At 41.5% G+C, this 13,830-nt stretch overlaps 1 protein-coding gene across 2 annotated transcripts in view; it reads left to right on the top strand.

Moving 5' to 3' along the window:
• BRINP1 (BMP/retinoic acid inducible neural specific 1) overlaps positions 1–13,830 on the top strand; it is a 140,158-nt gene that overhangs the window by 57,733 nt on the left and 68,595 nt on the right. For both annotated transcript variants that reach the window (XM_072125578.1, XM_072125577.1), the window contains exon 2: positions 3,311–3,566. In XM_072125578.1, coding sequence (XP_071981679.1) covers positions 3,361–3,566 — 206 coding nt within the window. In that variant the 5' untranslated portion in view covers positions 3,311–3,360. The remainder of the gene's footprint in view (positions 1–3,310; positions 3,567–13,830) is intronic.

Genomic DNA, 13,830 nt, shown 5'->3' on the forward strand with positions numbered 1-13,830 from the left:
CTGTGATTCACTAAACTCTTTAATTTAAAGAGGACCTGTCACCCCAAAAATGACCCCAATAAAATGTGCCCCCCATACTCCTCACCCCAGCCCCTTTCTCCCCAGTTTTTAAAAAAATGTATTTGTGTTAAATTGCTTTAAAGCGATCCGACCTCTTACTAAATAAGAGGTCGGATTCTCCCATCTTGAGCCCGGGCAGTCGGCGCGGCCCAGTCAGTGCGGCGCGGCCGCATCTCGGAGAGCCGGCAGCGATTATGCAATACATGCGATGCTGCTGGCTTCTTCTACAGGTCCCCGCACACAGGGGGCATAGAGGGGGTGTGGAGGGGGTGTGTTGGCCGGCCCCCTAATGAATAAGGCCGACTGGAGTGAGGAGTATGGGGGGGCACATTTTGCGGGGGTCATTTTTTGGGTCCTCTTTAGGGACATTGGGGGACGTTTGCTATGGGTTTTCCACTTTTTATGTTACCACCTGTTCTTCTTTTTAACCCATTTTGTAGTGGTTATTGCCAGAAAAAAATAGATTTTCCACCTCCTCCAACTCTCTTCTGAAAAGGGGTCGTGGTTTTCGTGTTGTGGAAACCCCAATTTAATTCATATATGTGTTTTAAATTTTTTGTGCTCTGTGATGTGGTGGAGAGTAGACTAAAAGAAAATTGGTTTAGCAGAAAGGAAACGTTCACTCGGAAGTCGGCCAAGTCACAGCTCTCTGCCTGTGAAAGTTCACTTTCTGATAATCCGGTGGACACACTCGACTCCAAAATCTGGCTATTATTTTGCACTCCATCTATAGATGGCTGTGCGGTTTCAGAAGGTAATTGACTCCCCACATTTACATTTCTACTGTCCTCCATTCTTGTGTCCAATTTTGACTGGACTAGCTGCTATACCAGGTCAGCCACGGATGCAATATTTTGGCTGCAGTGGCCATTGCTGCGGCTCCTCGGCAGCCTGCTCACAAATTCTCCAGCTCCTGCACACATTTGGGGTGCTCAGGACAGAAAATGGTCCCAGTATCAGAAATGTTATCTGGTAAGCGCTAGAAAATTAAATATGTACCTCATTTCTGTCAGCTAGTCAGAAACCAAACCGGCAGAAGTAACAACACTTGGTTTAAATGTCCACCATTGTGTGAACAATCTCAAAAGGTTGTTCATTCCTTGGCCGGTATTACTGAGCATGTACGGCCAGTCTGAAAACTTGGCTCTAGACACTTGATATGAATCATCCAAACTCACTCATTTTGGTAGTACCATTGATTGATCAAATGAATATGGAGGCCCCATGACCCTTTCCTACTGTTATTGATCAGTGGAGATATGAATAATGACTTGATCTTCTTGTTATTGATCAGATAAGCCGCTGCCTTAGCTGTTTCATACAATTGTCTTCCCTTTTCTGGTTGGCCATCTTGAAGCAAAAATGAACCCAAATGTGTGTAATTATATGTCTGCAAAGCCTAATGCTCATCAATTGTTAATTAGTATAACCTACTACTGTCTACTACTACTGTAGTTATTCTTTGATGCCTACACTGTCAGCATTGAATCTGTGAAACTTAAAGGAAATCTACCATGGATCATGGATTGTAAAAATCAAGTACACTTACGTGCTGGTGTGTGCCCCCTATGCCAGGATCCACTCTTCTTTTTATCTTCTTATGCACTTGTTTTTGTAAAAAAGGTTTAATAAATTATGCAAATGACCCTGAAGGGCTCAAAGCTCCATTAAGGGCAAGGGAGATTGGAGCCCCTCTTACTCATTTGCATCATTTTTAAAGCCTTTTCTTTGTAAAAACAAGGGCATAAGAAACTTTAGAAGAGTGGATCCTGCCAGAGGGGGCGCACACAAGCATGGAAGTATGCTTGGTTTACAATCCTTGATCCTGATGGTATATTTCCTATAAGGAACCGACACGAAAATTGTCTCTTGATCCAATATTAGGAAAAATTCTGACACATTCTGGATGATCCTACCATATGATTTATAGACATAACACTATATAATCTGCTATTTGTAGGAAACATTCAACATCCAGATGCAATAAATTTTTATTGCCTGTCAATGCTAATGACTGAAGAGAGCATTTCTACAGCTCTACAGGTCTAACACACTTCTTTGCTGGCATAAATTATCAGTATAGCAAGCCAAAATTTACTGGATTCAGATCAAATAGTGCAGGCAAATTTTTTATCCTTAACCTAAACCTCCAGATGTCTTTAGCAAGTCCCAGTTGATTAAATATTTTTTTTTATTTCTTTCTTTTTATTTGCCCATCCTCCATTTTTTTATATTTTTGGTTGACTCGGGGCTAAATATTTAATATATAGCTATTAATTCTTGATATTTTAAGCACTGGGACATATCTCAAGTGGCTTGTTAATATATGTATTGTACAGCTGTTTGAAGATTGGTGTTTTGTGGGTGTACCCTAATCCGTGGGGCGTAGTCTGTGTGCTGGAATATTCAGTCTGTGAGTGAAAAATTCAGTGGGTGGACCACAAAATTAATTTGGAAACTATTCATTTAGCTTGTCTAAAGTACGACTCCACAACTGTAAACTACTCCAGATAAATTATCCAGCATGATTTATCTGGCGTAGAAAATGACGGTGTACTCTCCACTGGTCTATACATCTACACTTTCATAACTCTCCCCCAGTGTATTAGGAAACGGCAAAAAGTAACATGCTAACTTCATTTCCTTGGGTCATTATGATTACAAAAATGCCACATTTATGTAATTATATTGCTTTTTACCACTTTTAAAACAGTCCTATCCTTAAAAATCAAGCTTTTTTACACCCTATTTAATTCTTCATAGATGGAGTTGTGTTTGTCTAATTTTGGAATACATAAAGCTTTCTGATGACTTTGTGTGGCAATATTTTGGAAAGCCAATATGACCAAAAACAGCAATTCTAGAATTGTGAATTTCGTGTTATATTTTTCATTTTATTTTTTATAATATTTTTAATGTTTGCTAGAACTTTCCTTATTTCGACTTTTAGCCCCCTAGGGCATTTGAGTATGTGTTTTTTTTTACAATACAATAAATGACAGTACAATTTTTGTGTAACTATATCCTAAAAGCTTAATTGAGGGTCTCTGGGGTATAATTTGTAATACACTTATGTATATAATCAAAATATTATTGAAAAATTATTATGGAATATTTTGTTGTGGTTTTTTGTCTGCACATCTATCAAATAATCTTTCATTTTCATTGTGGAGATTTTTTTTAAAAGTGTGCAGAATAGTAGACAGTATAACGGTTATAAAAACTGATGCTATTTCTTTCCTTCTAATAGGACTCCAGAAAATGGAGCAAGAATGAGAGGGGAGAAGCAGAGGGAGAAGCATGAGCTGGCGTCTAGTCAAGTTGCTCTCCTTCCTGTTTGTTTGGGAGCAGATCGTCGTAAAGGAATCATTCCAATCCCAGGAACATGTCTCCAAAGAGTTTGACTGGCTCATCTCTGATCGAGGTCCATTTCACCATTCTAAGAGTTACCTGTCCTTTGTGGAGAGGCATCGGCAGGGCTACTCAACTAGATACAAGATTTACAGGTAGGTTTGGGGGTGGGGGAAGTATACTGGATATGACTTACATTAAATTGTAATTAAACAGGTTTCTCTAATGCTTCATAAAGGGAACCTGTCACAGGGACCTCATTTTCACTAAAGACAGCCAATTACAGCTGCATTGCACATATGCCTTTCTGCTTTCTCTAAGCATTTGGATTACAATATAATTACTGTATATACTCGAGTATAAGCCGACCCGAGTATAAGCCGAGACCCCTAATTTTACCACCAAAAACTGGGAAAAACTATTGACTCGAGTATAAGCCGAGGGTGGCAAATGCATTGGTCACAGACCCCCCCCCCAGTATATAGCCAACCGGCCCCCTATAGTATACAGCCAGCCCAGCCTGCTCCCAGTAGTATACAGCTTGCACCCAGTAGTATACAGCCTGCCCCCAGTAGTATACAGCCCAGCCCCCGGTAGTATACAGCCCAGCCCCCAGTAGTATACAGCCCTGCCCCCAGTAGTATACAGCCTGCCCCCTGTGGTATACAGCCTGCCCCCAGTGGTATACAGCCTGCCCCCAGTGGTATACAGCTTGTCCCCAGCATTAAAAATAAACTTATATACTCCCCGATGTGCAGCGCTGCTCCCCCGATGTCCGCGCCGCTTGTCTTCAGGCTTCCACGGCCATCTTCTTTCTTCTGCTGGGCGCCGCCATTGCTCTCACCTGGTCGGCGCCTAGTATGACGCACCACTGCTGACGTCATACTAGGCGCCACATGGGGGAAAGACATCCCGGCACCCAGCAGAAGAAAGAAGATGGGCGCGGAAACCTGAAGACAAGCGGCGCGGACATCAGGGGAGCAGCGCTGCGCATCGGGGCCACCGGAGGGTGAGTATATACATTTATTATTTTTTAAGTATTTTTTAGTTAATATTGACTCGTGTATAAGTCGAGGGGATGTTTTTCAGCACATTTTTTGTGCTGAAAAACTTGGCTTATACACGGGTATATACGGTATGTGTTATAACTTACCATGCACCCTGACAAAATCCTCTGTGTAGTCCCAGGGGTTGGAAATAGGTTTGGATGCATTTCAAAAAACAACACGTGACTTGTCTGTGCTGCAGACTGCTCAGCTCTTGGCCTCTACCTTTCTGATCCTGTACACCGATGTCAGCTCACCAGGCTCTGAGGAGGGAGGAGCTGTACAGGAGCACAAAGGTGGGGGGTCAAAAGCTGAGCAGCCTGCAGCACAGACAGGTCACATGTTGTTTTTTGAAATGTATCCAAACCAAAGCCCAACGCCTGAGGCTACACAGAGGATTCTGTCAGGGTGTACGGTAAGTTAGAGAAAGCAGAAAGGGATATTTGCAATGCAGGTGTTAAGGGCTTCTGCAACCTGTCTTTAGTGAAAATGAGGTCCCTGGTAACAGGTTCCCTTTAACAGCACATAAGGAAAAAAAACCTTCCCTAATAATGCTCGCTGTTCAGTCTCATAAACTGTAACATTACTTACTAAAGAGAAGCTGAGTACACAATGCCAGATCCCAAAGAGATCGAATAACTTGGTATTGTATATGATTGATTGTCGGGCCATTTAACCAGCAGGGCATGGAACTCCTCTTTTCAGGATCATAGGGGGGTCCCAATTTTGAGGGTATCATGTGGATATGTGTGATGATTCTGGAAAAAAAACCCCTTTAAGATATTATTGTGTGGGGAGCTTTATTGTGACTGCAAATATATAGTAGCAAGAGTCTAGTTAATACTTAAACTACATTGAAAATAAAGGCAAAATGATGTACCACTATAACATTTACCACTAAAGACAGAAAAAGACTAACTTGGGTGGAATGGGAAGATAAGAAGGGGTAGCTAGTCATTCCATATACAGCATAGTGCCCATCAAATGCAGAAAGACACCCAGTATTGGGGAAATTGCACCATAACTCCCAAAAACAACCCATGACAATTAGGACAATGCCCCCCCCCCCCATCTTCTGTTTAGAGATGCTATACAGTCATCAATGACAAATATCTTTAAATAGGTCAGGTTTGCCATGTGGCGAGATAGTTTTTTGCTATCCCACTGGTGATTGTGATAATAGAAAATCCATATAGAAAGCCACGGAGAGATGTAATCAGAAGTGTGCAGCTTTTCTGTCTGGCAGTGCATCTGTTATGGGAGGGAAGTGTAGAGGTATAATTAAATATCTGCAGAAAAACACAGAAATTGAGAAACTCATGGAGCTGGATGGGCTCATCATATTGCTCACTTGACTGTAAAAGATGGAGCTAAAGTTGTGTCATTTGATTCCGAAGATTGCCTAATAGACATATCCTACCATTTGTACAGAGAAGCCATGTGGAAAGTATTATGCGTCCTCTACATTAGAACAATTCTCTTTCATGTGAAATGTTTTTGCTTTTAAATGGAAACAAAGTATCATAACTGGAACACTAACTGGAGCATTATTTTACATAACATTTTTCAGGTATTGTCACTTTTGAGATTTTGTCTCTCGAAGATGATGAGACTAATAGGGACAGATTTACTGCCCCATGCCTGCGCACAAGCCTTAGCCTGTGCCCATTCAGGTGCAGACAGTGGTACAATTCTACACCAGGCCAAACCTGGCATAGAACTGCCCCCCCACCTCCCCCCAACGCAGAGCATGGTAGAAATATCAGGAGGTTGGAACCTATTGATAAATATTACAGCTACTGGGGTCAGGGGCAACATCATATGATGGATCACTTAGCACTGGGCTCACCAGAGTTGACTATACAGGAGACCCTCACCCCTAGCTGATTATACAAGAACACTCCCCAGAGCTCACTATACACTAACCCCCCCAGAGGTGACTTAACCACAAGAGACCCCACCCAGAGCTGATTATTAAGGAGACCTTCCCCCAAGAGTGTACTTTAATACAGGAGCCCCCCCTTCCCTGAGCTGACTTTAATACAGGAGACCTCCAGAGCTAACAAGACAGGAGACCCCCAGAGCTGACTATATAGGAGATTCCCCAGAGCTGACTATGAAGGAGATACTCCCCTAAGAGCGGATTATACAGGAGAACCCCCCAGAGCTAGCTATACTGGAGACCCCAGAGCTGACTTTGCAGGAGACCACCACCAGAGCTGACCATAATACATGAGGAAAGATGAAGCAAGGGGGAGGTTTTCAAGTGGGTGGGGCTGTCAGAGCGCAGTGCAGCCTCAGTACAGCCCCAGAGGAAGCAGCTTCCTTGAAGAGTCCATACAGCAGGTAATAATTGTGAATAACTGTTTGCACGCAGGGGCTCTGATAGGTCCCAGTACTGTGCCCTCCCTGCTTATAGACAGAATATCTGCAGCACAGGGACCTGGGATCTGTCTGTGGTGGGTAGCATGCATTCCATGTGCTCTGGGTTGTGCACCCCTGCTGTAGCCTATCACTGTCAATAGTCATATGCAACACATGACTATATGAACACATCCTACTTCAAACAAACTTTTCCTAACTGGGAAAACCCTTTACCTTTGTGAGGTAGAATCACTTAACTCAATAGAATTTGTGGCCAAGTAAACTAAGCAAAACATAATACTCACTGGTTTATAGTATTTTGAAACACTTAGCTCACTATTTTTTTTTGAGAAGCATAGGTTGAGATTTATCAAGTGCTGGTGCTTTTTGGCTCTTGCCGCTCAGTATAACTGGCAGATGGTGGTAGAATTAGCATAGTATTGGACTGAAGCCTGCACCAGGAACAAGCACAGGGCTATGGCTTGTGCTGCACTACTTAGCATGTAAGTGGTGGAAGGGGGAGAAATTAGCAATTCCTGGCTGTACGCCAGTAAAACCCTGTTTAAAACTCCCCAATAATATGTTTGGCTATATTAGATACCTTGCATACCCGAGTATAAGCCGAGTTTTTCATAAGAGAAAATGTGCGGAAAAAACTATACTTGATTCTATTAAAACATCTGTACTCACCTTTCCGATGCCCTACACAGGTTCTCTCTCTGGTGCTCCAGAGAGCTCCCTGGGAGCTGGAGCACCAGAAGAAAGAGGACCTGCGAGGGGCTTTGGGAAGGTGAGTACAGAGTTTATTTTTTTAATTGGCTGGGCATACTCGGGGCAGGGACTACGGGCTATACACTGGGGACAGGGGCTACTGGCCATATACTGGGGACAAGGGCTGCTGGCTATATACTAGTCGGCATGTGCTGCCTATATACTAAGGGGCAAGGGCTGGCAGGCTATATACTAGTCGGCATGTGCTGCCTATATACTAAGGGGCAAGGGCTGGCAGGCTATATACTAGGAGGCATGGCCTGGCTGGCTATATATATTGGGAGAGTATGGACACGCTGGCTATATACTAGAGGGCATTGGCTGCTGGCTATATACGGGGGGGGGGGGTATGGGCTGGTTTTAACTGGGGGTATGGGCTGGCTGGCTATATACTGGGGGGCAGGGTCCGGCAGGCTATATACTAGGGGCATGGGTTGGCTGATTATATACTGAGGGCATGGGCTGGCTGGCTATATACTGAGGGCATGGGATGGCTAGCTATATACTGGGGGCATGGACTGGTTAGCTATATACTAGGGGCAAAGGGCGTGAATAGCTATCTACTGGGGGGAGGCTGGGACCAACACATTTCCCACCTTAGGCTTATACTTAGGTAAATAGGTTTTCCAAGGTTTTTTGTGTTAAAATTAGGAACCTCAGCTTATACTTGGGTCAGCAGTAAGATACTAGTAAGGCATTGAGATGTTTCTAAATAAGTATAGGGTTAAGGACACAGGATTATTTGTATGTAATGTATTCTCAGTATCCATGATCATTTTGAGTTGAGTTTGGTGAATTTCTAAGACATGGTATGAACAAATAAGATTTTAGACTTTGACCTTGGTTGACCTTTTTGGCATGTGTGTCTAGTATTAGAGTAAACTGGGGAGACAAGTGAGAACATCTGATGATGTTAACAGAAGGTCATCGACAAAACTTTTGAACTTAATATGGAAATCACTATTAATAGTATTTATAATATTAAGGATACAGGTGCTCCCCTACTTAAGAACACTCGACTTACATACGACCCATAGTTACAAACAGACCTCTGGATATTGGTAATTTCTTGTACTTTAGTCCTAGGCTACAATAAACAGCTGAAACAGTTATCACAGGTGTCTGTAATGAAGCTTTAGTGTTAATATTGATTCTTATGATAACCCAACATTTTTAAAATCCAATTGTCACAGAGGCCAAAAAAGTTCTGGCTGGGATTACAAAGATAAACTATACAGTTCCGACTTACATACAAACTCAACTTAAGAACAAACCTGCAGACCCTATCTTGTATGTAACCCGGGGACTGCCTGTATTGCGGTTCTGTAAGATTACTATATAGTATTCCCAATATCCCAAAATTAACACTGCCAAGGTATATACCCCCAATGTATAGCGACAATTTCTAGCAAGGAAAAAAGCAAGAGTGATTACTATGATTAGCTCAGGCAGGTATCTCTTTATGGTAGGAGGTATTGGGTATGGAAAAACCCATCTGCTAGAGATCTATTTGTTGGTAGGACCAAGAATGGATTCAATGTCAACAACAATAACAGTCAAAGGGGAGTGTTTGTCCGTTGACCAGGAATAAACACTTGGTCATGATGGATTCTTAGGCATTTTCGGAGTCGTCCTCATGAGATTCTCTTTCTCCATTAGGGCAGCTCATGTAGGACTTTTATGTTGTTTTTGATGTTTTATAGCCTATTCTACTTCCTCCGATGTCATAATAGAATTTCAATTGGCAAATATTTAAATACTACTTGAAAGATTTTTTATGGTTTAGATGAGGCTTTCCGGCTTATTTGAGAGTTCACAATGTATTAGCCATTTCCCTATGTGCTTACTTTCTTTTTACCAAGACAGAATTCATATATTGTAGAATTTCAGCTCACGGATTATATAACTGGTGATTTAGCAATCCAACTTTAAATTGCTTTCACAACTATTAAAGTGTGTTCTACTTATTCGACACAGAAATGCTTTTTGCGAAAGCAGATTCAGTATGTTAAAAACAAATCAAACTGAAGAGGAAGCTTCTTAGGAAAGTCAGCTGTAGGTCGTTCCTCAGTTGAAGCTTGAATGGAGACATTGAAATTAGGAGCTGTCATGACCTCAAAAAATCTCGTCTAGAGAACACGAACTGAAATTTATGCTCACCCAATCAAAAGTTAATCTGTTTTAGAACAAAAGTGAAACAAAAAGCTTCCTAGGAGGATTTTTTTTTAAATCATAGGGTGTCCTACTTACAAGATGGAGAGGGGTTGGCATTTTTTTTTTATTAAAGTTTAGAATTCAAAATAAAACTGATAACTAGTTATGTAGATAGAAGCGAACTAATGATTCTCGAGCTGTCACCATAAATTCCTAATTAAGTTGAATTAACTTTAATCAAATTAAAGACTTACCTTTCGTTTCTTATCATTTAGTACAAAATAATAATAAAAATAATAAAGTTCTCTCATTATAAATGAATATTTGACTTGTCAATACTAAAGGCTCTGAAATAAAAATAACTTCAGGCCGTGCCACTGGCAAAATAGCTTCACGGCTCCCATAGTGCATTGTTAAAGGGATTCTCTATTTTCATCAAATTATTGATAATGTTTGCATAATGAAATGTTATACAATGTTTCAATACACTTTCTGTATCAATTCCTCACAGTTTTTACAGCTGTGTGCTGAAATTCAACAGGAAGTCTACTTGAAATGCTAATGGTCTCAGGACCCCTTAGATCACATAGGGGTACAGTCTACAGTAAAATAATTCATTGAATGCATGAAGAAGTTGGTAAAATGGAGATATAAACAAGTGAAAAATACACCCTTGATGATTTAAAGGGAACCTGTCAAATCCAGTTAGTGACAACTAATTATCACCCTTCTTTTAATTAAAAATAGTTTTTCTCACATCCCAAAAAAATTAACTTTATGTTATCCTACCATGTATCAGAGGGGCCATGTCCTCAGTTACATACATAAGGTAGATGCTAATATTACTGGGTAAAGGACCTTAAATGACATCACCCTGGTCACATGACATGAAGTGCTGAATGGTTAGGGTCATATGGCATAGGGTAAATGGGAGGGGCCAGCCAAGCAGGACATGCCCCCTTTGATACCAGGCAGGGTTACATAAAGTTGATTTTCTGGGGATATGAGGGAAACTAATTTTACATAACTCAAGTATGTATCTGATCACATGAAATCACAAGATGCCTCCATGGGCTTCAACTCCTCCCCATACTCTATGGAGGCATGCTGTGATTTCATGAAATAAGATGTATACAAGGGGTAGATGTAAATGTTAGTGTGTAAAGCAGATATTACTGGGAAAAGGACCTTAGATGTCATCAACCATCTCATAGAGCATGATGTACTCAATTATGTAAAAGAAGTCATCGTTCCAGCAAGGCATTGTGTTAAACATACACCTATTGATAAATCAACATAGCTGAAGTTGAATATTAGCATACGGTACCTTGGTGAACTAGTCCCTATACTTGTTCCATACAGCTGCATGTCCTAGCGGAAAGACATGTTAAACAGGAACAAGGAGGCAGGGCAATCCAAGTAAAATTAAATATGCAGGACTCACTTATTGTGATTGGATTCACATGAGGTGCATTGCATATAAGCTTACAAACTTATTTTGTAGCATTTCAGCCACGGAAAGGAACCATTTAGTGATAAAGGAAATGCTTTTAATCATAGTTTTTATGAAATATTTTGTCAGGGCTGTGAGTCAGTGGACCAGCCGGGGGGGGGTGGGAGGGGGTTGGTACTAGTCGACACCTGGGACCGGAGTCTAAGTGGCACCTGGTCTTCACCAGAGCCTGCTGCAAAGCAGGATGGTCTTGCTGCGGCGGGGTACCACCAGGTGCGACTAGCCCACGGCGGTAGCCAAGGTAGCAATGCAGGATACCATGGGAGAACTGGGGTGACAGAGGGAGAACAGCACAGGAAGGCCCACTATGACTCATGTCAGGAGCACAGAAACGGACTGGCACATGAATCAGGAACACAGGAATGGACTGGCACACAGATCAGGAACACAGGAACGGACTGGAACACGGATAAGGAACACAGGAACGGACTGGCACACGGGACAGGAACACAGGAACGGACTGGAATATGGATCAGGAACAGACTGGCACACTGAACAGGAACGCAGCAGCAGAACCCCGGGAACACAAGAACGCTTGGATAAACAGGAATTCTTGGATACACAGGAGGGCTTTCTCTTCAGGAAAATGGCTTGAAGATCCATCGGGAATGATGCAGACCCGGAAGTGTCCATCGCCAATTACCTGCGCACTGGCCCTTTAAATCTTGAAGTACTGCCGCGTGTGCGCCCTGGGGAGCGGGGCCGCGGCGGGGTCTAGTCCGGACGGGAGTTGGAGCATGAAGAGGTAAGTCCACGGGAGAGGGGCACAGGTCCCCCCCGCGATCCGTGGTATGGATCACTGGGTTGACCATGACATATTTATTTTAGATGTGTTCATTTAAATAGCAGGCTCCCTTTTAGTCATAAAACATATCTCAGGTACATTATATAAAACTTTCCCATGAGTAACATAATACATTTTATATTACAAGTCATTATTATTATTCCCACTACATACAACACTATATGGAGCCTTAGAGAGGACAACCGGTCGCAATACTACTTAAAATTCTACATTAAGTGTATTTATCATAACCACGAGTAGATAAAAAATTTATATTATATACTAACAACCCCATTTTGGCCAGGTTATTGTTTCTACCGCCTGCAGTTTGCCTGTGGCCAGTACTTAAATGGCTTTTTTACAATGCAAATCTCGAATTTGCTGAATTCTCATGTACTATGTTCTCCTGTGGATATCTTTCCACTCGCTGTCTATTATATATGCTCTGAGTGAAGTTTCCAGAGAGACTAGGTCACATTTTTTAGGAATGCTGTCAAAGGCTTTTGAAGGACAATAGACTCCATCCTCATAACTCCTTAGATATAACAAATGTCTATTAGGTAAAATTTTAGATTTACTATTAATGGCTTTTGAAGACCCTTTTAACATCTTATAAACTTCTTAGGCTACTTTTTTGCGGTATTTCTTGATTGAAAAGCAACAGACAAATATGTCTCCTACTGCAAAAGATAAAAAACAGACCGAGAAGAGCCGTATTTTTCTCAATAGCTTTTAAGCAAAGAAAACAAGAATCCAAAAACAGCATCTAATTGTTTCATTTTCTTAAGGAAAGTTTATGCAAACTGAGTCTACAGCAATTACACAACCAAAAATAATTGCATTTTAATATGTATATTTCCCCTCTTCTGCCATATAGATTTGCATATTTATGCTTCTGTTTAATCAAATGTTTTAATAAACACCAAGCGAAAACTGAAGAAGATTGTACCAATGGTAAAACTACACAGAGAACCCTTTTAAGGACCTTATAATGAGAACACTTTATTTTTGGTATCTAGCCACTTGTTATCGAGGTAACATCTCTATGCAAAACACATGGTGGAGCTTCTTACTGTCTGTGTGATGTCTCCAGTGGTGCACCAGCCATGAGGCGAGTTGAGCCTCTTGCCTCAGGCAACACCACTTTCAGCAAAATCGGGGGCAGCATAAGGGGTGCCGTTACCTACCACAAAGAAAGACCTTCACAGTGTCTCTTCACACCGGATGTCAGCATGAGTGTAAGACCCAGCATGGAGAATGCTTTTACTATGAAATTAACTTGATTACTATTGGATGGACTAGAGGGATAGCCCACCTAAGACAGCAGGTAGTTGCTGGATGTCTCCTATAGATAGTATCTACATAGGAAATTTACTTCTAAATGGATAATCATTCCTTTGTGTATGTTAGTAGCAACAGAACTGTGAAGAATACATTTATCATTCATACATTTATATTCCTGGATTGAATTCCAAGACTTGGAGCACCGTGGCACACTCCTGTGTGAGATCCCAAAACACAAAAGGCTTCTGGTCAGATATTTCAGCAGATGGGATGGACTGGGGTAATAATAATATGCATTTTTCACAGTCCTGCTGCTACTAAGAACACAAAACAAAGGTATCATTACACAGATCTTCAGGGTGCAGAATAGATAACATACTGAATGCATCAGTAAAACATTTAAGTCACGTGACCACTGCCATTCAGTTAAATACCCTCTCCTCTGTGACTGTGGTAATTTTTATATATTTGATATCCGTGTCCTCCTTCCTTTTGAAATCAAC

Source organism: Engystomops pustulosus, chromosome 9 (assembly GCF_040894005.1).
Source record: "Engystomops pustulosus chromosome 9, aEngPut4.maternal, whole genome shotgun sequence".
Taxonomy (NCBI): Eukaryota; Metazoa; Chordata; class Amphibia; order Anura; family Leptodactylidae; genus Engystomops; species Engystomops pustulosus.